Source organism: Mesoplodon mirus (assembly GCF_964341445.2).
Source record: "Mesoplodon mirus genome assembly, chromosome: 12".
Taxonomy (NCBI): Eukaryota; Metazoa; Chordata; class Mammalia; order Artiodactyla; family Ziphiidae; genus Mesoplodon; species Mesoplodon mirus.
In genome coordinates, this window is record NC_138988.1 from 36,737,366 (window position 1) to 36,760,640 (window position 23,275).

Here is a 23,275-nt window from a genome sequence, read left to right on the forward strand (position 1 = left end):
GGAAGAGAGGGTGTCGGGAGATTTCAGGCGTCCCCTGGTTAGGGGCGGATCTGAACTTGCCTCTAGAGGGTGCACTATTTTACCCTTATTCTTACAACAAGTTCAGGTGGAGCAGTTTCTGCTCAGTTCCCCGCCCTCCTCCAGCTGCCATTCCTTCTCTTGTTGAAAGGAGGACTCCGGCTGGTGTGTTGGGGGGTGGAGCTGGGCAAGGGGCCACGGGAGCCTTTGTTCTGGTTACAGCTCCCTGCAGTCCTTGTTCTGCCCCAAGGCCGTTTTTTCCTCAAGAGGAGGCTTTGCTGGGCTCCCTGGTGCCCCTAAAATGCTTCTTTGAGGTTTAAGATATTTGGGGTAGGGGGAGATGTCTGCATGGCTGGACTATAACTCTCCAACATGAATTGCTGTTGGATGGAGAGAATCTCTGGAATATTATCTCCATGTCTTCCTAAGCTACTGCTTCTCTGATGTTGGGTGGAGTGGAGATGGTCATAAAGCCACTGGGGGCTTATTCAGGGCTGACCTTTGGGTTCACTGGTCGGTCCACAGTGGGACTGAAGGTATAGGATCTGATTCCTGAGATGAGGGTGCTGAAAGTCCCCATTTTCTCTTCTTGGGTCTTTCGAAAAATAACTTTATTGAGATATTATTCACATACCATAAAATTCACCCTTTTGAAGTGTAAAATTTAGTGGTTTTTAGTACACTCACAATATTGTGCAACCATCACTGTCTATTTCCAGAACATTTTTGTCACCCCAAAGAGAAACCCATACCCATTAAGCAGTCACTCCCCTTCTTACTGACTGGCCCCCCTCCGCCGCCCCCGCCCAGTCCCTGTCAACCACTAATCTATTTTCTATCTTTATAGATTTGCCTATTCTGGACATTTCATATAAATGGAATCAGACAAAATGTGGCCTTTGGTCTGGCTTTTTTCACTTAGCATAATGTTTTCAAGGTTTATCCGTGTTGTAACATGTGTCAGTAGTTCATTCCTTTTTATGACTGACTAATATTCTGTTGTATGGATATACCACATTTTGTTTATCCATTTATCTGTTGATGAATATTAAGGTTTGTCCACTTTTGGGCCATTATGAATAATCCCGCTATGAACATTTGTGTACAAGTTTTTGTGTGAAAATGCTTTCAACTCTTATGGGTATTTACCTACAATTGCTGGATCATTTGATAACTCTGTGTTTAACTTTTTGCAGAACTACCAAATTGCTTTCTACAGTGACTGGTTTTTGTTTTTATTTTTAAACATTGTTTTGTCTATTCTGTTTGTTTTACATTTTATGTGAATTTTGGGATGAGCTTGTCAATTTCTGCAAAAAAAAGGCATCTGAGATTTTGAAAGGGATTCTATTCACTCTATAGATCAACTTGAGGAGTATTTCATCTTAACAATATTAAGTTTTCCAAACTATGAACATGGGATGTCTTCCCATTTATCTAGGTCTTTCTATACTTCGTTCAATGATGTTTTTTAGCTCTCATATGTCTTGCACTTCTTTTGTTAAGTTATTCCTAAGTATTTTGTTCTTTTTTACGTATCATAAATGGAATTGTTATCATACTTTTATTTTTCACATTGTTCATTGTTGGTGTACTTGATTTTTGTATATTGATTTTGTATCCTGTAAGCTTGCTGAACTTGTTTATTAGTTCTAATAGATTTTTTAGTGATTCCTTAGGATTTTCTATATACAAGATCATGCCTTGAGCTTTTTTTTTTTTTTTTTTTTTTTGGTGGTACATGGGCCTCTCACTGTTGTGGCCTCTCCCGTTGCGTAGCACAGGCTCTGGACATGCAGGCTCAGCGGCCATGGCTCACAGGCCTAGCCGCTCCGCGGCATGTGGGATCTTCCCGGACCCGGGCACGAACAACCTGTGTCCCCTGCATCGGCAGGCGGACTCTCAACCACTGCCTTGAGCATTTTTAAATGCTGCTGGCTGTTATAGGAAGAGTCTTGGCCCTGGGGAAGCCCCTTCCTCATCCAGGCTTCACATATTTGACCCTGGCTCTCCCTCAGGAGGACCCCTCGCTGGAGAGGCATTTTAAGGGCCACCGGGATGCAGTTACCTGTGTGGACTTCAGTCTCAACATGAAGCAGCTGGGTAAGAAGAGGCATCTTGTCCTAGGCACTAGGTTATGAGCTGGGAAGGTCGTGTTTCTTCCCGGGAGGTGTGGCCTGGGGGGAGCAGGGCACAGCGAGGACCCAGGTGCTTTGTCTAGACCTACCTCCTGCTTCAGCTGGCCAGCTCTCTGGGCGCTAGGCTTTATGAGCTCCATTCTGCATGTGGAGTGTGAGGCTCAGAAAGGTTGGGGGCCTTGCTAAGGTCACACAGCCTTTGAGGTTAGGACCCGGTTCTGGGCTTTTCTCTGCACACCCCATCCACCTCTCAGGTCTGGCCTGCAGAATGAGCCCTTAACAGTGGCTTTTTCCTTGGGTCTTTACTGATTCTGTTGTCCACAGTACCATAGGCACAGCTCCTTGTTGAAGACGCCCACCACTGAGAAGGATGGGGAGCAGAGCGGGGTGCTCCCCTCCCCCCACGGCCCTTATGCTGCAGCCGAGTGCTCCCTCCTTAGCCACCTGGGGGTTCATACACAGCTGTCACGGCTGCAGCTTTCTTGTTTCTATGGACAAGGCTCCCCCTTCATCCAGTGGTCAAGGTCCCCTGCCAGAAGCTGCTGGTCTCGTGATACCCTGGAGATTAAGAGGAAACTGAAGTCATTTTTGGTCTGTTCTGGGGACCTCCACTAGGCTTCTGATGGGTCCTCGTAATGGTAAAAAGGCCACTGGATTGAGCTGGCTCCCCGGTTTTGTGAGGACTTGCTCTCTCGAGCCGCAGAGTGTGTCTGTGGGGAGACCCGGGACCCTCGGTTACAGCCCAGGTCTGGTTGCTGTGTGGGCCTGCTGCCTGGAGTGGTGACAGGCCCTAGGCTCTCCAAACTCCTGCTCAGCAGTCACTGGAGGTGTGGCCTGTCCCCATGGAGAAGGCAGAGCTGGGCTGTCCCTGCTGCCTGCACCCCACCACCTACCCATCTCCAGCATCCTGGTGGAGGCTCCGGGCCTGCTTGAGCCGAGCGTCATGGCATCTGCTCTCTCCTCAGCCAGTGGCTCCATGGACTCATGCCTCATGGTGTGGCACATGAAGCCCCAGTCACGTGCCTACCGCTTTGCCGGCCACAAGGACACCGTCACCTGTGTGAACTTCTCCCCTTCGGGACACCTGCTTGCCTCAGGCTCCCGCGACAAGACTGTCCGCATCTGGGTACCCAACGTGTGAGTTAAAGACTTGGAGGGGCTTGTCTGAGTCTGGGCCCTAGTGTTGGACTGGTCACAGTGGGACATCTGCCCCACTTCCGAGGAGGTACCATCAGAAGCTGGGGCTTCAGTCGGGGCCCTCCCCTCAGGGCCAATAGGGAGATTCTGGGCTGACCTCAGCCATCCTGGAAGGGATTCCACCTGACACTGCTTGCACGTGGGTGAGGCTCTGGCTTCCCTTTTTGGGGACTGAGGCACTCAAGCCTGGATTTACTTTGGGAGGGTTCTGAGGGGTGGGGAGGGCTTCGATGTGCCCTTATGTTGCTGTTATGGGTTTATGGGTTTCCTGACTCTGGATACCCATCCCTGCAGCAAAGGTGAGTCAACCGTGTTTCGTGCACACACGGCCACAGTGAGGAGCGTCCATTTCTGCAGCGATGGCCAGTCCTTCGTGACAGCCTCCGACGACAAGACAGTCAAGGTGTGGTCAACTCATCGCCAGAAATTCCTGTTCTCCCTGAGCCAGCACATCAACTGGGTCCGCTGTGCCAAGTGAGTAGTGTCCTACCTGGAGACCGCTGGAGGGACCCCGGGGGTTGGAGGGCACAGAGGAGTTGCCAGGTGCTAGCACCGTGACCTTGGACAAGTTACTTAGCCACTCTTCATCTTCCTGAACCTTAACTTCCTTATGTGTGAAAAAGAACAATAATAGTTCTCACACTGTAAGTTGTCCAAGCTTCACTGAGCTAATGCATGACAAGTAAGTTAGTCCATTGTCAGCCACGACTGACCCCTGACGCCTGTGCTGATGGAGCCCAAGGTGAGTCATCAGGGGCCACTTATTAGCAATAGCAACAACAAAATACCGTCAGTACCACCACTAGACATTTTCTTCTAACTCCTCATGGCAGTCCCGCAAGTAGGTGGCATTGTTGCCATTTTGCAGATGAAGAAACTGAGGCTCAGAATAGTGTAGTATCTTGCCGTGGGGCACATTGGGAGTAAGTGGCAGAGCTGGAGTTGGAAGCCGAGTGTCTGGCACTAAGACTTGCCTACTTTCCTCTGAGGACGTTCTGCTCCTCAGAGGTTGATTTTGCTTCAGAGCTGCCAAATGGGGGCCCAGGCTTCTGAGAGGGGTTGGTCTGGAAGCCGGTTCTCCCTTTGGTGTGGGGGCCAGTGCCGTGGGGATGGGGGCCAGCTGATTCAAAGCACCTTTCAAGGTCGAAGAATTGCAGACACAGCTGTGCCTGCTTCTAGCTTATTCTGTTCCTTTCAACAGAGATCTCACGTGTCTAATCTCTGTGCTCTGGAGGAAGAGGATGGGGTGTCTGGGGACACTGGGAAACCATGGCAGTCAGAGGTTGGGGACTGTTGAGCTGTGTTCTGGGGACCCCATGAAGTTACTTGTTCTCCAGGGCCCTCGTTCCTCTGTCCTGGGAGGTCCCTAATTGCTCTGAGAGGCCCTCACCATTGGGTTCCTGAGAATAGGAGGGGCCCTGCCAGCAAACAAGTGTTGAACTTACACCGGGCCTTTGGTGGTGGGTCCCCAGAACCTCCACTCCTTTTTTGTTAGCAGGTTGGTTTTGCTGACCCATTCTCAGGGTTAGATGTGGATTCAGGGCACCTGGGAACAGGATAATGAGGCCAAGTACCAGCAGTCAGCATGCATGTTGCCATGTGCAGTGCTGGGGGCCTTGCGTGGGACGCTATTGCCTACCTGCTTACCAGGAGGTAGGCACCCTTCTGACCCATCTTGTAGAGAGAAAGGCATTTGCCCAGGATCACTCAGGGTCAGAGCAGGGCATGTGGCCCAGGAGGGTTCCTGAGGTCAGGTGGTGGGCAGCTCGGGAAGGGTGACTGTGGAAGATGGTGTGTGGTGCCCGTGATGTCTGTTGACTGGTGATGTGACTTGTGCCCCGCCTGGTTCAGGTTCTCCCCGGATGGGCGGCTCATCGTGTCTGCCAGTGATGACAAGACTGTCAAGGTGTGGGACAAGACCAGCCGGGAGTGTGTCCACTCGTACTGTGAGCATGGCAGGTGAGTCCCCAGACCCTGTCCTCCACCTGTAGGCGCTCGAGAAAAGCATAGACCTGGGCTCAAAGAGGACCTAGTGGCCTCCAGTGGCCGCACTTGGGGCCCACCGCCATGTCTCTGCTGCTCCCTGGCTCTGTGTCTTTTCGCGTGTGGGCGGAAGTTTCTGCCTCATCCCCATCCCCACAAACAGTAAGAGTGCTTAACCTCAAGGCATGAAACTCTTTTTAAACATCTTTATTGGAGTATAATTGCTTTACAATGGTGTCTTAGTTTCTGCTTTATAACAAAGTGAGTCAGCTGTACATATACATATATCCCCATATCTCCTCCCTCTTGCGTCTCCCTCCCTCCCTCCCTCCCTATCCCACCCCTCTAGGTGGTCACAAAGCACCAAGCTGATCTCCCTGTGCTATGCAGCTGCTTCCCACTAGCTAGCTGTTTTACATTTGGTAGTGTATATATGTCCATGCCACTCTCTCACTTCGTCCCAGCTTACCCTTCCCCCTCCCCGTGTCCTCAAGTCCATTCTCTACGTTTGCGTTTTAGAGAAAAACAAATACCGTATGCTAACACATATATATGGAATCTAAAAAAAAAAATGTTTATGAAGAACCTAGGGGCAGGACAGGAATAAAGATAAAGATAAAGGCATGAAACTCTCGAGGCCTCTCTTTTCCCTTCACTTTCTAGTTCTCAAAATTGTGACACGTCTGTCTAAAGAGGTTGAACCCAGACCCCCAAAAGGATGTTCTCCTTGGTGATGACTCTATAAATGAAAGGCTAATCAGGTTCTTGTAGTGGATGGTGGCTGTTCATATCATGCTGCATCACTGAGAGGGATGAGCCTGCATTTGAGCAGGAACTCACCCAATCTGGGTTCCTAGATGATCCCCAGCGTCTGCCCCTTGTTAGGTTGGGAGCCCCAGGTAAGGGTCCCTCCCGAGGGCTGGCCATGATACCAGCCTGGGTGTCACATATGAGTATATTGAGGGCCCTTGGCTTGTCTTCTAGAAATAGGTGAGCCAGTGGTTCTGGGACCCTGCTGGCCCTTGATGTCTGGGCCTCAGTTGGCAGGGCCTGCCCTGCCTCCTGCTCTGGTAGGGGCACCAGCTCTACCTGAAAGCACCCGAGCAGCTGGCTGACCTTTGGTCTGAAGACAACTTTCTCTGCTCGCATTTAGAAGTTGGTGCTGAGACTTGCTCCCTGGTAAGTGCCCCTCAGGTCACTGCTAGCCTCTGTTCTCACCCTCTCCTTCTTGTTCTCCTTTGGCCGCCTGGTAAAGATACAGGGCAGTAGGGAGGTATTCTGAGCTGAGGGAAGAGTGTGAGCAGGTGTGTGGGGATGGGGATGTGCTGGATGTTTGGGGGTCTGTTCTGAGCTGGGGCGGACCTCCTACAGCATGCGGTGGCCCCCTTTCCAGCTTTGTCACCTACGTGGACTTCCACCCCAGCGGCACGTGCATCGCCGCCGCCGGCATGGACAACACGGTGAAGGTGTGGGACGTGCGGACTCACCGGCTCTTGCAGCACTATCAGCGTGAGTGTCCCCGAGCGGCTGCAGTGGGACTGTGCCACGCCGGGTGTCCGGCTCTTGGCTGCGGGGCTTAAATGGGCCTGAGGACAGCTGTGGCTGGCTTGGGGTTAGGGGGGAGTCCTGGGTCTGTTGGGATCTTCAGGGGTGGGTAGTCTATGTTGTGGCTGTCCTGGAACCTTGGCCCGGAGATAGAGCGTGGTGCTAACTGGCATCCACCAGCCCTTTGGTGCCCACTTATGAGGTGGCAGAACCTCACGCACACTGCGGTCCAGATGGGGGCTCTCAGTGGGGCTCTGGCCAGGGCTCCTCTTGAGGGGCACTTCTCAGGGGCTGCCCATGCCACTCACCTCCCCCTGTAATGGAGGCTCTGTCCTCCAGGGCCAAGGTGACAGCCCTGGAGGTGGTGAAGGAGACAGGTCTGTCAAAAGAGGTCAGTGTTGGTGGGACCTTAGCCACCTCTGGTTCCACGGTGTCCTCCACAGATGTGGAGCCATGAGCTATATGGAGGGGGCCAGGCTTGGAAGCCAGCCCCGGTGCTGTGTCCCCTTATTTATATATATACTTAATTATAGCCCTTGGAAGGCAGGGCAGCGGGCTGTCGACGTGGGCTGGTATCGGGCTGCAGGAGGGAGGTGGGAGTGGGGGCAGACTTGGGTGAGCTTACGATGAGAGAGCTGAAGGTACTGGGATATGGAACTGGCCTCAGAGCAGGTATGACTGGGCAGAGTCCTAAGTCACCCCAGTTGTGGGGATGGGGCCCAGGGGAGGGAGCTGGTGAAGGGCCACAGGAGGAACTGGGAGTTGTGCAGGGGGCAGAATGGGTGGGCAGGCCTGGGGGCTCAGGGCTGAGACCAGGGAGAGTCAGAGCTGGCGTTGTTTGAAGAACTGTGGTTGTTGACCTGGGATTAAGTTTCAAGTCCATGGGCTCACTTCCAAAATTCACATCTGAAAATGGGAAGGACATATCTGGAGAAAGGTGTGGGGCGTGGGGTTCAGAGCTCTCCCCTTACTCCCCACAAGCCCTTCCAATTCTCAGATGTTTGAGGCCAGGACTTTCTTGGGATAACTGAGGGAACAGACCTTCCAAGAAGGGGGAGTGGATCCTGGTCTTGAAAAGCACATGGTGGAGGGTGACTCTGCACCCAGCTTCATCATTTTTAGCTGTGTGACTTTGGGCAGGTTACTTGACTTCTCTGGGCCCCCTGGCACAATGATAAGGCCTGTTTCTTAGGTAGTGTTGGGAGGGTAATGAGTTGGTCCATGACAAGAACTTACAGAGTGCCTCACACAAAACAGGAACCAGGCACAGTGTTAGTGACAATGACAGTGATGCTGAGTCTCAGTCAGGAGGTCTGGTCTCCCAGCGAGGCGGGCCCAGTTGGTCCAGGCTTGCAGTACTGTACATCACCACCAGGTGGCAGGGGCCAGCCGCGAGAATGGTTCTTTCCTCAACAGGGAGTCCTGGGGTTTGTCACTGATGCTGTTTCAGACAGAGGCTTCCTGAACAGAGCCCCAGCAGGGTCTGCCCTCTACTTGGAGACCACGCCTCTCCCTCCTCTCCTTCAGGCTCAGAGGCCTTTCTCCTCCTGCTCTGGGCCAGGCCTGAGTTGGAGACTGGGTACATCTGCATAGCTGACTGGGCGGAAGGTGGGAGGTGCAGAGGTGCTGGGTGGGAAGGCCACCTCTGAGTGCGGGGTCAGGAGGGAGGACTTGGACAGGGAGAGACGGGAAGGGAGGGGATGAGGCAGAGCAGTAGTTAGGAGTACGGGCTCTGTTTCCTGTCTGTGAAGGGGTGGTGGTAGCCTGCCTTATGGGGATTGTGAGGGTCTGATGGGAGAATCCACATGAGGATTACAATACACTACTGGGTACATGGTTTGTACCACATAAATCTTGATACTGGTGAAGAGAATCTCCAGGTGACTCTGGGAGAGTCCAGGCCCACCTCTGATGGATCAGGAACCTAGGTCTGGTGTTGGCGAGGTGCAGCAACAGGTACCTGCAGGGGAGGGCCTTGAATGCCATGCTCTAGCCCAGGGTCCCAAAGATGCAGCCTGGCTGGAAGTGCTGGGACAGGGGTGAAAGGGTGAGGGGCATCTGAGAGGACAGCAGTGCTGAGAGCCTGCTTGGGTAGGAAGCCATGTGCCTAGGTGACTGGTGGGTGGGCTGTCAATGCCCGATGTCGGGTGAGAGCTGGGCATCAGAGTGGGGCAGGGGTCAGGCCCAGGGGGTGGGTTTTGGAGATTGAATAGAGGCAGAAGCTGATGCTATGGGGTGGAGGGGCCAGCTGGGCCTAGGGATCTGGGATGTGAGAAGGGCTGAGGCCACATCCTGCATCCCTGTGATTGAGGGGCTGTGGAAGAAAAAGGTCCACAAGCAGCCAGAGTGAGCAGGGGGAGCCCGCTTTTCCCGTGATGGAGGGCTGAGGAGAGCAGAGCCAGGGGACTGAAGGAAAACAGGGTCTCCTAAAGAGGGCGGTCAGGGGGTGGCATGATGCAGAGCAGTTGAGGAGAGTGGAGGGTGCTGGGGAGAGATTCCTGGGGGAGCAGTCTTGGCTGTGGGTGGGGGTGGGAGATCAGTGAGTGGCAGGGCCCAGGGGTGGGGGTGGACTTGGATAGCATCAGAGGTCAAGTCCTGAGGGGGCCTGAGGTGCATGAGGCTGACAGGCTCCACAGTGAGATTTCAGTTTGTTTTTGCTGCTGTCCTTTCCTCCTGTGATAGAGCCACTCAGTGAGCCTGCAGCATCTTATTCCTAAGCCACCCCTAATAGAGACCAGAGGCTTCAGGGGGCCTGGAGTACCCCATAAATAACCCGGTTCCCTCTGAGCTCCCTGCCCAATGCATGGCACACGGTGGGTATTCACAAGGCAGCAGACTCATCCCACCACCTCTGGGCTCAGCCTCCGGGGCGCAAGGAGAGCCTGGCAGGTCTGAGCTCATTGGTTGGGGGCGACAGCCCTCACCCTGTTTGCTGGGGAGGGGCCTGGTCAGGTGTGCTCAGCAGCTCCCCTAGAGAGCTCCGTGGCAGAACCTTCTACCTGAGAGACCCTCCTAGCCCCTGAGTAGCAGCTGTCCCCCCACCCAGAAGAGGTGCCGGGGATCTCTTGGGAAGCTGATTCCCCAAGTAGGGCTCCCAGCCCCCCGGTAGCAGGCATCTGAGCTGTTTTCTGTCCCTGACCCCTAGGACACCCAGGAGGAAGTGTTTAAGGACAGTGACATCCAGTGTCTTCCCTGATTGGGCTTTGGGCGCATAAGCTGTTGGGCTCTTCTGAAAGAAATTGGTTCATGATACGGCAAATGTGTGGCCAGCAAGCGCAGCCAGCCTGTGGCCAGCCGCCATGATCTTGCTCCGTGGAGGGCACTTCCGGTCCCATGTTGGGTTGTTGGAATCACTCTGGGCTACAGCAGGCAGCTGGCACCATTTGTCTCAGGCGAGGAGTTTCTTGCTCTGGCCTATCACTGCAGGGAGCAGTTCTGATTTCCCAGTTCAGCAAGGAGTTGGTGGGGCACTGGAGCCCTGGGAGTGCCAGTCCCCACGGAGGTGGGGTAGGCTCCGTATGCTCTGAGCCCACACTAAGACTGTTCAGACATCTGAGCAGCAGCAGCTCTGTCCCGGATCCCTTAATGTGCTTTGCGGTTTCCAGGCACATGCGGGTTCATTATCCAGGGACAGGCCTGAGTGGTCAGCAGGGCAGGGCTACTCCCCATTTCACAGATGGGGTGTTTGAGGCTTGCCCAGGTCACACAGCTGGGAAGCTATGGGTTCCTCTCACCATGTTGATTCTAGTCATTTACTTGCCTGAGGCCCCCAAAAGGGCTTGGTGTGGCTCTCTCCAGAAACTCCAGTTAGAGCTCAGAGTCCCAGCTTCTCTGTCTACTGGTCCTTAGCATGTCCCTGGACCCCCTCCCTACCCCAGACATGGTCACGGAGGGTTTTAAAGCCGCTGTGCAACCAGCAGGGCAGGCCTGCACGCTTTTTGGCGTTTGGAGACCAAAAGGGTTGATCAGGAGGCGGTGCACCGTCCCACCTGCTCTGGCCAACTCACCGGCTCTCGCCCACCATCCCTGAGCGGGTGTTCCTACGACATTCACGAGATGACTGTTTGGAGTGTCCTTTGCTGCTGTTGTCAGAGCACCTTCACTGTGTGAACCCATAGCCTCTTGTGAGCCCACAGCCACTGTGTCACTAGTAATGCCAGTTGTGCGTTGTGAGAGGCCACCCTGGCAGAGCGAGCCGAGCCCCTTGTGGTGGGCATGTGGTGGGGCCCGAAGGAGACCTCCTGCTTGGGCACCTTGGGCACCTGTGGGTCTCTGTGGGTCCCATGGCCAGTTTGGGATCCACTGGGCAGTGGGCCAGATTTGCTGAGGGGTCTACAAGCAGAGCTGTGCGGGCAGCTTGTGGATAGCCAGGTCTCTCCTTAGGCCACCTGCTGCCTGCAGGCTGTGGCCCGTTCCCAGTACTTGGGGGCAGGGTCTGCAGTGGCCTCAGTCCCACCCTCCCTGGCACCTGGTGACCTATAGAACATTGACGCTGGTACATCTCTGACCCTGAGCTGGAGTCCCTTCTTTGGGGTCACAGTGGGGGTGGGGTGTAGCCCACATTGTGCCCAAATGGCAGCCTGCCATCAGCTGTCACCTATGTCTGCCATGGAACTAGGCGGAGGGCCTGCAACTTTGGGCTTGGTGAAAAGTGGATTGTTTGTGTGCCGTCACTGCTCAGGGCTTCGTGAACGGGAGGCTCACCCCCTCGTGGGGCAGCCAGGCCTCCGTGGGAGACTGTCATGCAGGGCTGATTCTATGAGGCCTCCCTGGTACAGCCCCACCCTCAGCAGAGCCAGAGAGGCTGCTCCAGGCTGGCGGGGCCGGTGGGTGAGGCAGGAGAGTGAGTGGGGAAAGGTGGGGCTGGCACATTCCCAAAAGCCTGGCTTGCCAGGCTAAGCCCTGTTTTGGAGTAAATGGTTCCAGATATTTCTACCCCAGCCAAGAGGCCTTAGCTATTCCTGCCATTAATAGTGGAGCAGGGCCTTGGGCACCCTTCCCTGGGCCGGTTGGGAGGATGGGCGGCTGTTCCCTCCCTTGGGTGGGCTTGGCCAGGTGGGAGAACCTGGCGTGGTAACCACGCCCTGCCCCTGCCGCCCTGCTGGTGCTGGGCAAGCCCTGTGTTTCCTGAGCTTGCCTCCCCCGATCCACGCTGCTGCTGGCTGTACCCTGCCAGCTTTGTCTCGGGGAGGGGCTGGGGGGCGTTCATGCCAGCACAGGCTGCCAGGGGCTGCAGAAGCAAGAATAGCGCGCCCTTCTCCAGGCTCAGCGAGGCAGATGTGCCAGGAGCAGCATCTAAGGAGGCCCAAGGGGAGATTGGGGCGTGGTGAGATAGATGGAGGGCAGCTGCCTCTCAAAGCTGTCCTACTGTGGGCCGAGGGGTCAGGGGTGGGCGGGACTCCTCAGGGGCATCTCGCAGTGTTTGTGCCCCTCTCCCACCCCCTCACCGCGGGTGTGAACCAGCGTTCTGGCGAGCACAGCCAGCCCCTCAGGAGCACACACTGGCTCGCAGCCTATAGAAGCACAGCCTGAAGTGCCTTCAGAGCCTGGGTCTCCTTCTCCCCACATGTGACATGCTCGTTTTGGGGGAGGGAAGGATTCACTTTTTATCATTTGCTCAGTTGTATAATCATAGTGACTATATTCTGAAGCTGAAAAAATACTTTCTGGAAGTATGTAGAGTAATAATTAGAAGTCCCCCTATTCCTGTCCTCCCCAGAGAGCACCCCTGCTCTGTGTCTGGAGCTTCTGTCCACACCTTCCTCTGGGTCTGCACACGTGGGTGTGCCCCCCACACGTGGGGAGTCACGGGCACACCCTGTGTGCCACTAACGTTCTTTCTGCTGCTGCTTGTGGCCGGTGCCTGTTCAGTTTTGCTGGGGTTGGCTCTGGCTTTTTTTCTCTTCTCTCCATGCCCCCATTTCTGGTAAACACTGAGGGTGCCGCCCCCTGCCTCATGGCCCTGAGTGTGGGAGAGCGTCTGGCCGTGGGGCTCTGGACTCCACCTCCAGGAGCTGGCTCCGGAGACCCCATCAGCCCCACTCCAGGCCGTCTCTTGGAGTTCCTGGTGCTGAGAGAGTGTTTAGACCTAAAGATCATATTATGTAAAGCCCTAGTGTCTCCCCTAAGTGTGCTTGGGAACGTGAATCCACACTCCCCGGCACGTCTGCACATCGGCTGGCCTGGTGTCTGAGGGGCTCCGTGCACCTCAGTCAGCTCTACTGAGGGCCGTTTCATGGTGGGTGTGTTTACTGGTCCAGCAGTGGTTCCTGCAGTCTCACGGTGCCAGGATGAGGGGTTGGTTTTAGAATTTGCCTTTATGTTTGTGGCAGTTCTGACTTGGCGGGGTCATGGTTATCCTAGCCCCTCTGGTTTGGCTCACGAGGCCTGTGATAATGGGTACGAAGGCACCTGGGTCTTCCTCAGCAGCTACTCTAAGCTGTGATATGGCTGGTCCACACGTTGATGTCCCCATGTGGCCTGCCTGGTCCAGTTCACCTACTGACCAACTGCTTTTTGAGTCCCGCTCAGTGTCAGGCACTGAGCCAGGAGCCAAGGACCCAACACAGCCCCCTGCCTGATGGAGCACATGGTCTCATGGGGGACCCAGCCAGGAACCAAATAGCTGCACACAAATGTAAAAACCCTGCTGTGAAGAGACTCATGGTGCTTCAGGAGGGACCAAACAAGGGGGTGACCCTGATGGCGAGGTCAGGGGAGGCTTCCCTGAGGAGGTGACTGAGCTGTGAGTGAGCTGCAGGGTCTGGGGAAGAGGTGGGCAAGAGTCTTCCCGGCCCAGGGGGAACAAGGGGTGGGAAGGTCCCACAGATAGGGAGCTGACAGAGCTGGTGTGGCCAGATCTTGGAGAGTGAGGGACACCAGCGTGGATGGTGAGGTTGGGCTCGAGCAGTGGGGAAGAATCGTGAATGGGCTTGAGCTGTCGAGTGGGTTAAATGGCAGGACCTGGAGTAGCATGGGATGCCTGGGGTAGCAGAGAGGGACATCAGGGCTCACTCTGTACAGAGGCCTCACAGGCTTCACCTGGCAGCATGCCTACAGCACCCTAACTTGTGGGTGCTGTGCCACAGAAGGAGAAATGGGCTCAGTGTGTGAAGATGCTCGCTCAGGGTCCCGGGGTGGGCCAGTAAGGAGGCTGGGATTGGAACCCGGGCCTGACTGGCTCCTGAGAGCATGTCTTAAGCTGTTTTCTTGCCTGCTCCCATGCCCATCCTTTCCCCCGGGGCAGGGGCATCATATTGGCATTTCCAGGGGTTTTCTTTCCCATTTGGTTTCCCTGAAGTAGCAGCATGTGAGACAGATTGAGCGTTATGTTTGAGCACTCTGTTCGGCTCTAGCTTGACTGATTCGTGAGGAGGGAGAGGCGGAGGAATAGCTTGATCTCTCTGGCCTTGCCACACGTGCTCCTGCCTGCCCTGCGTCTCCCGCTGCCTGCCCTCATCTCTGGATGAGTCTCCTCCTGTCCTTTGTTTGTGCTGCCCTCCTGGGAAGTCCTTGTGGGGCTCTTCATAGCAACCCTGGGCAATGGCCGCCCCGGCCCAGACCTGTGCCGAGCCTTCTGGCCCGTCTTCTGGTTTCATGGGCCTCCCAGCCCATCTGAGTGACGTCCTTCCTCCAGTGCACAGTGCAGCGGTGAATGCCCTCTCCTTCCACCCGTCGGGAAACTACTTGGTCACGGCCTCCAGCGACTCAACCCTGAAGATCCTGGACCTCATGGAGGGCCGGCTGCTCTACACACTCCATGGACATCAGGTGAGGTCGTCGGCCTGGGCTGAGTGGCATGGAGTGGGGTGGAGGTGCTGCCTTGAGGTGGCCCTTCCCTTGGAGCCCGATGGAGGGGTTCTGTGGTCCCCTCGCAGCCTGCACATTGGGGTGAGGTGCAGAAGCAGGTTTCCCACCCACAAGACCTGTGACCTCTGGCAGAAGTGCTGGGCCTGATGCTGCAGCTGAGAAGGGAGTACAGGGGTTCAGTTGGGTGGGGGGTCGGAACGGAGGCCTCTGGACATGGTTGACAGACTTTTCCCAGGGGCTGAATGGAATCTGTCCCCAATGACTTCAGGCATCACTTGGTCCAGCAGTTGAGTAGAGCCCTGGAACTCATGCCCTGAATTGCCATCAGGCCTCCTGGGGCCCTTTGGAGGCAGAAACAACAGGTGTCTTGCAGAGGTGGGTGTGAAGGAGGGAAATCTTCCCACACATTCATTGGGGAATTCCTAGAACTGAAACGAGGGAGAAAGGCCTTCTCTCTGAGCATCTTTCACCAACACATCCGGTGTCCTGGCCCGGGTGTGGGCAGTAGCTGGGCCCGGGGCCCGGTGGGCGGTGGGCTGCTTGCGGTTCTCCCCTGAAGCCGGCCTGGGTGTGGCTGAGCTGTCTCCTGCTGAGCAGAACGGTCATCAGAGTGTCTCCTGCTGGGACGTGGTCACCACACCCAAGTGGGGCACGGGTGCAGAGACCAGAGCATTTCAGTTTGTCCACTTCTGCACCCATGAGCAGGGGCAGATGGGATGGAGAGTGGGGACAGGCTCTCTGCACCTCTCTGAGGGCTGAGGGAGGCCCTGGGGTGCTCATGTCTCTTGGGCCAGCAGCTAGGTGTGAGGCGTCTAGCCCAGGGCTCTCTGGATCCCACTGCCATCTGAGTCAGAGCACAAGGGGCCTTGGCCATGGCTTGGAGTGGGGGCATGGGCCTTTTCTTCTGCTTCCTTGGGACCTGGAGGCCGCTTGCCCTCAGCCCATGGTGACCCTTGGTCCTCTCTGTCAGAGAAATGTCTGGTGTGCAGGACCAGCGGGCCTGTTCCCCTGGTGTCGACACATCTAGGTGTCACATATGGCCATTGCACTGGCATGATCGCTGCTCCTATTATCAGCCTGTGGGGGAGCCACCTTTGTTAGCCCTTTGGCAAGTAGTTACTTAGATTCACACATAACCAGTTTCGGATCTTATAACCAGGAGGGCGTTTGAAAACCACGTGAACACTGCTACCTCTCCTGCTCCCACGAAAAGAAGGAAAAACAATGCACAGAAACACCGTGCAGGCAGGTGCATACCAAGTGATCACCGAGCACTTTCTCCTTTCTTGTGGACGTTCTTTAGACAGCTGACTCACCTCTCAGCGTGAGAAGCCTTGAATGCGGCATCTAAAAGGCCATTCCTGTGTTCGGGCCCAGCATCAGCACATATGGGAAACCTGTGGACATTGTTCTCCCGGAGAAGTGAGACAGGGGCCAAGAGAAACCGCGCAGTTGCCTATCTGCTGTTGAACCTGGAAATGTGGGAGACAGGATGAGGGACAGCGGTGGTTTGGGGGTGTGGAGAACGGGAAATGGCTTCAGAAATCAGTTCTTCCTCAGGGCACCAAACTCGCAGTGCCCAGAGGAAAGGGGCAGAAGGAGAAGCGAGCTCACCTCTGTTCATCTTGCCGTCCATTTGTCCATTCATCATCCGCTTCCCAGCTCACCGGGCTGAGCACCAGGGGTACGAAATGGATGTCGTGGTCCCACCCCCTGGGGCTCATGGCCTGGGAAGCAGGGGACTCTCTGGGGACATCAGCAGAGCCGAGGTGGCATGAGATGTGTTAGGAAACCAGGAGAGGCAGGTTGAGTCTTGGGTGGTACTTGGAAGGTTGGGTGAAGCAGGGTAGGCTTCTCCCCGCTCAGATGAAAGTGGGAGTCGGAGTGTGAGGCTCACATTTGTTTCTGTTCCGACCCCCCAAAGTCCCTATCAAATACAGAAACTTAGCATTGGTGTGCCGTGGGTCTTAGGGGCTCTTCTTCCTGGAGTACCCATAACACAGCTCCACTGTGAGGTGCAGGGTGTGGGAGCCCCAGGGCCTGGCTTCCTTGGGGTTCCACAGACCGATTCTGGGAGGAAGGAGCTGGCCAGAGCCCCGCACTAGCTTTAACCCCTCTCCTCTTCCTGGAGAGCTGATCTCTCCCTTTCTCCTCCTCCTCTTCCTCAAGACCTGTAGTGAGACCACCATGCACTCACCGGTGGCAGCTCAGTGCTGGGTTCTCCAGCGGGCCACGTGGGCAGACCTGGCCCACTTCCTTTGCCCTCTCTGCCTCCAGGGCGCTTTCTTTTGGGCACAGACTCTTGAAGAGTCTGGTCTCTGGGCTGATGTCGGAGGGCAAGCACGTGGTGTGTGTGTGTGAGGGGAGCTGCAAAACCTAGCCCCCACTCTGTGCCCCAGTCTGCCAGGGTTTGCTGTGGCTCCTTGTTGGGTCTGACTCTGCCCCTGGGTTTGGGGCGATTCAAAGTCAGCTAAGGGTGGCTTCCTAAGGAAGGAGAGTGTGGTTGAGCAGCCTTGATTCGGGCAGTTGTTAAAATCAGTCCGCCAGCTGGACCAGATACCTAATGTGGGCGGACATCTGGGCTGGGAGCGGGAGCGGGAGTGGCTTTGCTCTCCCCGAGGGGACGAATCCGTGGAAGTTGGGCCTGTGTTGTCACTGGGAGCCAGTGTGCTCCGAAAATGTCCCTGACCTATGAGGGTTTGTGACATGCTGTCGGGCCAGAGTGGCTCAGCTCCAGGAAGAAGTTCTTTGACAACCCTTTGAAGGATGTATTGACTCCTTTGGAGAATGTATTGCCCCTGCCAAGCCACAGGGAGAGGGCCTGCACCACAGGCTGAGGAGTGGGCTGAAGCCCCGCCCAGATGCTCTGTGCAGTGTCTGGTCCTCTTAGGCTCCCCGGCTCGTGAAGTCCCCTCCCTGTCCCGTCCTTCCGGGAAGATGCACAGCTGCACTCCTTGGTGACTTGAGCTTCCACATTCTGTTCCAGGAGGTAGTGAGGGCCCCACCAAGCACAGCTGTCACCAGCCACTTCCTGAAACCTGTGGCACCCACAGCTCCCAAGTGGTCCCAGATGCCCAGGGATTCTGTCCCCCAGATGAGAAGGCAGATTTGAAAGCACCTTTGAGTCCTGGTGGGGAAACCGAGGTCCAGAGAATGATCTGGACTTGTAGGGGGTCTCATGCAGCTTAGGGTTGTTGACCTGGAACGAGTACCCGCATCTGCAGTTTCCACCACACCCATTGACCTCATATGTATGGCTTTTAGAAGTTGTGATCTCACTCTTGTTTTCAGATCACTGGTCTGTGTAGGAGGCCAGCGGGCCTCATAGCTTCTTGTGTTCCAGCCTTGCTGCTAGGTGATGGCGTTCTGGTCCAGCAGGAGAGGGATCCCCAGGAAGCTTTGGTTTGGACTTGGAGGACCTCCTTGTGACCGCCCTCAGGCATAGCCCCGAGGGAGCCGTAGAGGGAGGGCTATTGAGTTGTTCTGCCACGTGGAGCAGCCACCCCTTCAGGCCTCCAGGTCCACGCTTATGAGAAGGGACAGTGCAGGCCGGGGGTCAGAGGCCAGCCGAGAGGAGCCTGCCACAGAGAGCTGGTGCTGCGGGGAGCCAGACCTTGAGCAGGAGAGGGGGCTCTGTGTGTGGCAGGGAAGTATCTCCGTGTCCTGTGAGAGGGCCGGCCTGAGCCAGCCCCACTGGGGGAAAAGTGAGGAAGGGTCAGGGGAGGCCATGCTGTTGGGTAGAAGCTCTCTTGCCTGAGTTGAGGCCCAAAGTCTCTTATTGTTTCCTAAAGGTATAGGGGCACCAGGACAGGCACATGCCAAGTGCAAAGCTAAGATCAGGATCACCCAGTGTGGCCTGGGTCTCCTGGGCTGGGCCCACGTGCTGGCACTGAGGACAGCTTGTGCCCCCAGGAGTCTGACCATGCTGGCAGTTTGGTGGTTCTCTGGAGTGCATGTGATTGGTCACACTTCCATCGGCCCATGTGAGGCCGGCTTACCTGTGGGGCTGGGGATGGACGTCAGTTACAAGTTTATTGTGAGCCTGAAGGATTCTGGTGCTTCTCCCCTGCAGTCCTGGCTTTGGGACTCTGAGCCACAAAGGGCCATTCAGGGGGTGTGGCTGGTGACTGAGCGAGGCTCCTGCCCCGTGGGAGCTTGACGCCACATGTGCTGTACCCCAGAAACAGCTCCTTGGCTGCAGCTGGGGCTCGTGTGGCTCTTCAGAGGCTTCCACGGGGTGGATGTCTCCAGGTGATTTGGGGAACAGGCCAGAGAGCTGGGCAGGCCCTTTGCTGGCTCCAACCCCACATGAGCCCTGGCCCCTCACCGCCCTGCTACCCCTGCTGTGCAGGGGCGGCAGGTTTCCAAACTCAAGCCGAGCAGACACTGATGCCTTTGCCAGGGCAGGGGGGTGGGACAGGCTGAGGAGCCTGTTGGGGCTGAGAGGTTGGGTAGCCCTCTGCTTCCAGACAAATCTGCCCATCCGGGTGGAGAGTGAACAGAGCAGGGAGGCACTGCCAGCCTGGATATGGTACACTATCCTCCTTCCTCCGCCACTGGGGACACCGGGATGATTTCTCTCTCAGTGATTGGGCTGGAAAAGAGCCTGCACCGGTCACCTTTGCCAGCTGCTTTGACTGAGACCAAGTGCCGGATACGTTCGGCTGGGGAGGGTTCACAGCCTTATCTGATGCCCAGCTTTCTAAGGAAACACCCCAACATTTCCAGGGATGAACAGCTTGTACCCACCTGTTTCTGGTTTAGAAAAATGGTGGACACCCTCCCATCTTGTTCAGCCAGAAAACCCTGAGCCTTGGGGGGCCACAAATGGGAGGAAAGGGTTTGGACGTTGGAGTCAAACCATTCTGGCTCCACCTCTTAACCTGTGACAGTGGGCAAGACCTTGACTTTGCCAAGCCTTTCCTCCTCTGTAAGAACGACGCCCATATCTGTCATAATGGGAGAGGACATGTCCTCACAGATGCCAGTCCCTGTCCTGCGCAGCTCTTGGAAAATGACCCCATGCTGTTCTAGATGAGAGCTCTTTAAAAGGCTGTTTAAAGTTTCTCTTATGGGCATGGTCCTGGCACCATGGATGGGTAATGTTTGTTAGGAAACTGAGTACATATTAGGGGGCTCTGATGACTTAATGCCCACTGATGGGCACAGGGCTGTAGCCGTCGGCCCCTCCCCCTCTGGGGTGGGGCTCACCCATTTCCCCTCCTCTCACTCACCCACAGAGTCTCTGAAGGGTTTATCTGGCTTCTTATTTTATTGAGGGTTGTTCTCATCTGCCCCAGAACATCCTCTTGCTCTGGCTTCTCTTTTGTCACACAACTCCTAAAATCCGTCCCACAGTGGGTGGGCTGTAGTGATTCCCCGATAGCTTGTCCCCAGCAGCTGTCCTGAGTGGGTTCGGCCTGCTGCTGCCTTGGTCTACAGGTCTGCTTCCATTGCCCTTTATTAGTCCCGCCCATTGGGTCTTTTCCAGGGCCTGACTCCTGGAGGACAGGCTGGGTATCTGATGACACTGGGCTGGGTAGGGGTGCCAGCGCCTTCTCTGAGGCTCTGGGAAGTCTTGCTGTGGGGATCCGCCACGACCGGGACAGTTAAGCAGGAGGAAAGGGAGACCCTGCTTCTCACTGGATCCTGTACAGACTTAGGGCGTCAGCTGCACGGGAGCTTCCTCACCCCGCTCACCCCTCACTTTGCCGCAGGGAAGACCAGCAGAGGGGAGGGCTTTCCCACCAACGGCAGCTGTCTTTCGAAGCCTTGTGCCCCGAGCAAGGCCCCCATAGTTTTGTGTGGCAGATGTGGGGGCATCGTTCTAGAAATACAGGTTTATTTTTCTGTATTTTCCGAAACATAATCTCGAGACATGCTCATTTGGTTTTAGTCCCCAGAGCTATTTGGGAGAGGAGAGTAGGCGGGGCGTGGGTGGGGCGTTAAATCTGGTGTTTGCGGCTGTGCAGTTGGCGTACGTGTCTCTGTGGAGTGACTGAACCGCACAGGGACCAGTGGGCACGTGGTTCCCCGAACCTCAGCTGGCCCGCAGTGGAGCGAGCACCCATCACCCAGGGCCCAGAGCCCCAAACCCGGGGCAGCTGTGTGAGGGGCTGTGCTCGGTTGTCGAGAAATCACAGGCTCAGAGCACGGGGTCGGCCGACGCTACTGGCAGCTTGTGCCGCGCTGGCGGGCTGGGGCTGGGGAAGTGGCAACAAGGGGGACTCGCCCTCTAGGAGGAGAGACAGCAGGGGGACAGAGCGGCCTGGGCACGTGGGCCGCCCCTGGCTGCCCCAGGAGGAAGGAAGCTCTCAGAATGGGCCCCTCCCACCTTGTTTCTCTGCGCCCTGTGGCCCTTGTGTAGTTGTTCATTTTGGAGACTCGCTTTGCTGCTTGAGAGGCTTAGATCTGCCTTGGATGGTTGGGCAGCTCCCAGGAGAAGTGAGGGGACATTAAGAGGGAGAGGATCTCACTTACTCCAACTGAAGTAACCAAGAGCTCAGCCTGACCCCCTGTCCCCTCCCGGCAGCCCAGAGTTGAGGGCTGGGAACAGGTGTCCTTGGCCAAGGTCAGGAGCAGCCTAGGTGGCCAGTTTCTTGTCCGCGGGGCCCCACAAACGGACATAAGCACCAGCCCACAACAGGTCTAGCGAGTGAGTGCCAAGCCTCCCTCGCGGGGATTTGTGGAAGAATCCTCCTGGTGGACTGGGTTGCGGTGTCTGCCTGAGCATGGGGGTCAGAGTCCAGAGCACCCATGCCAGAGGCCTCCTTGGTCTCCATGTATCTGTTTGATGGCCGCTCTTCTTTTACCTCTGATGTGGGGCATGTGGTGTGACGTTGCTTTTTGTTCACTGGCAGGCAGCCAGTGAAAAACATATCAAAACCCTTGCATGGTGGGGGTGGGGGCAGGGGTACCTGGCCTGGCCTTTGCCCCTGTAGCTGTTGTGGCCACAGCGGTCAAAGTTCAGGTGTGCAGGGACTCAGGGAGTCAGGCCGGAGGGGGTGAGGCCAGCGGAGAGGTCTGGACAAGCTGCAGGGGCTGTGGAGTGAGAGTCGTCAGGAGGTGTGGGATCTAAACACCGTGGCATCCTTTGTTTTGCCTTTCTTTGCCCCCTCCATTGACGCCTTGCTGTTTGAGAGTGAAGGAACCAGCCAGTATGGGTCCCTTGGGTCTGGAGGTTGGCAAGGCAGAGGCGGTGTATGGTGAAATGACTGGGTGTGAGTCCAGCTGAGCTTGAGGGCCACGTGCAGCTGGGTCAGGGGGGAGAGAGAGGTGGGGGACCGGGCTGCATCCAGTGCTCACGATGATCATCTCACAAAAGGCCCCAACTGGCCAGATCCAGAGAGGGAGGGAGGAAGGATCCTGTTGAGGCTAGGCAGCGTCCCTGCCAGTGGACCTGGCCTGGAGCCAGATGGGGACCAGGGCCTCAGGCAGGTGGGCACCCCTGGCGATCAGGGGCAAGTTAGACCCACGCTGCCGAGGGCCCAGCTGAGAGCTGCTGCTCGGAGTCCCGCTCAGGAGGCGCTGCAGAGGCCCCGGGCCTTGCCTGTGGGAAGAAACAGCTTGGCCACACGCCTGGCCCTAGCCGGTGAATTAATGCATCAAGAGTGACTAATTGACCGAAAGGAATCAGTCACTGTGAAGGCGGGACAGTCTCAGAGAACACTCCTGATCACAACTGATCCCTGCCAGTGATAAAAGAGACTCCCCCAGCCCGCAGGGTTTGGAAACTAGAACTCACTTCTAAATAACTGCTGGGCTAAAGAGAAAATCCCAGTGGAAATGGAACATTTGGAGATGAAGGACAGTGAAAATACTGCATATGGGAAACTTTGGGGATCCAAGCTCTAAGATGGCAGTCAGAGGCAAATTTGTAGCCTTAAATGAATTTATTTAAAACCAAGAAAGATCAAAAATAACCAAATTCAGAGCTCAATGTAGGAGGCTGCAGAAAGACCACGGAAAGAGGCCTTCTTGAGCTCACGGTTTTGCGGAGCGGCGAGCAGTTCAGTGGGGCCAGGGTGCTGATGGGAAGGGCAGAGGAGAGGGCCTGGTGAGGTCTCTGGGGGTCTGGGTGGCCTGGGGCCCCGAAGGCCCACCAAGGGTTGGGTTGAAGATTGTCAGCAGTGAAGAGCCGAGTCTGCATTGCAGTCCATGATGACTTTGGCCCACAGCAGAGCCCAGGGCCAGCCATTCTGTGGGCTGTGCTTTGAGTGCCCTGGACTGCTGCTGTGGGCCCCGGGGTGGATGGGTAGGATCCTTCGTGGAAACCACTCTTTCCAGGAACACCGAGGTACCTGGTGCAGGAGCCATGCAGTCCTCTTGGTAAACGGGCACTGTTGGGGAGGACTGTAGGCCTCAACCCTCAAGAGCTCCTCTGAGCGCCCTTGTCGCTCGAGCCCTCCCTGGAGTTTCCTGGGACTTGGACTCTGGGGAAGGCTCTAGTTCTTCTTGCCTGGAGGGCTCCTAGCACCTGCTTTCTGGTCCTGATCCCCCTGCCAAACTGGGCTGCCGGCCACATTCTTCAGTGGTCCTGCTGCTGCTTGGCCTCCAACATCTTGTCCCCAGCTTGGCATCTGGTG

The 23,275-nt window shown here is 56.0% G+C and overlaps 1 protein-coding gene across 1 annotated transcript in view; it reads left to right on the forward strand.

The window, feature by feature from the left end:
• POC1A (POC1 centriolar protein A) overlaps window positions 1-23,275 on the forward strand; it is a 73,376-nt gene that overhangs the window by 1,059 nt on the left and 49,042 nt on the right. Inside the window, exons 2-7 of the mRNA XM_082639219.1 lie at window positions 2,037-2,121; window positions 3,122-3,293; window positions 3,648-3,827; window positions 5,205-5,312; window positions 6,730-6,845; window positions 14,518-14,651. Of these exons, the coding sequence (XP_082495345.1) occupies window positions 2,037-2,121; window positions 3,122-3,293; window positions 3,648-3,827; window positions 5,205-5,312; window positions 6,730-6,845; window positions 14,518-14,651 (795 nt within the window). The remainder of the gene's footprint in view (window positions 1-2,036; window positions 2,122-3,121; window positions 3,294-3,647; window positions 3,828-5,204; window positions 5,313-6,729; window positions 6,846-14,517; window positions 14,652-23,275) is intronic.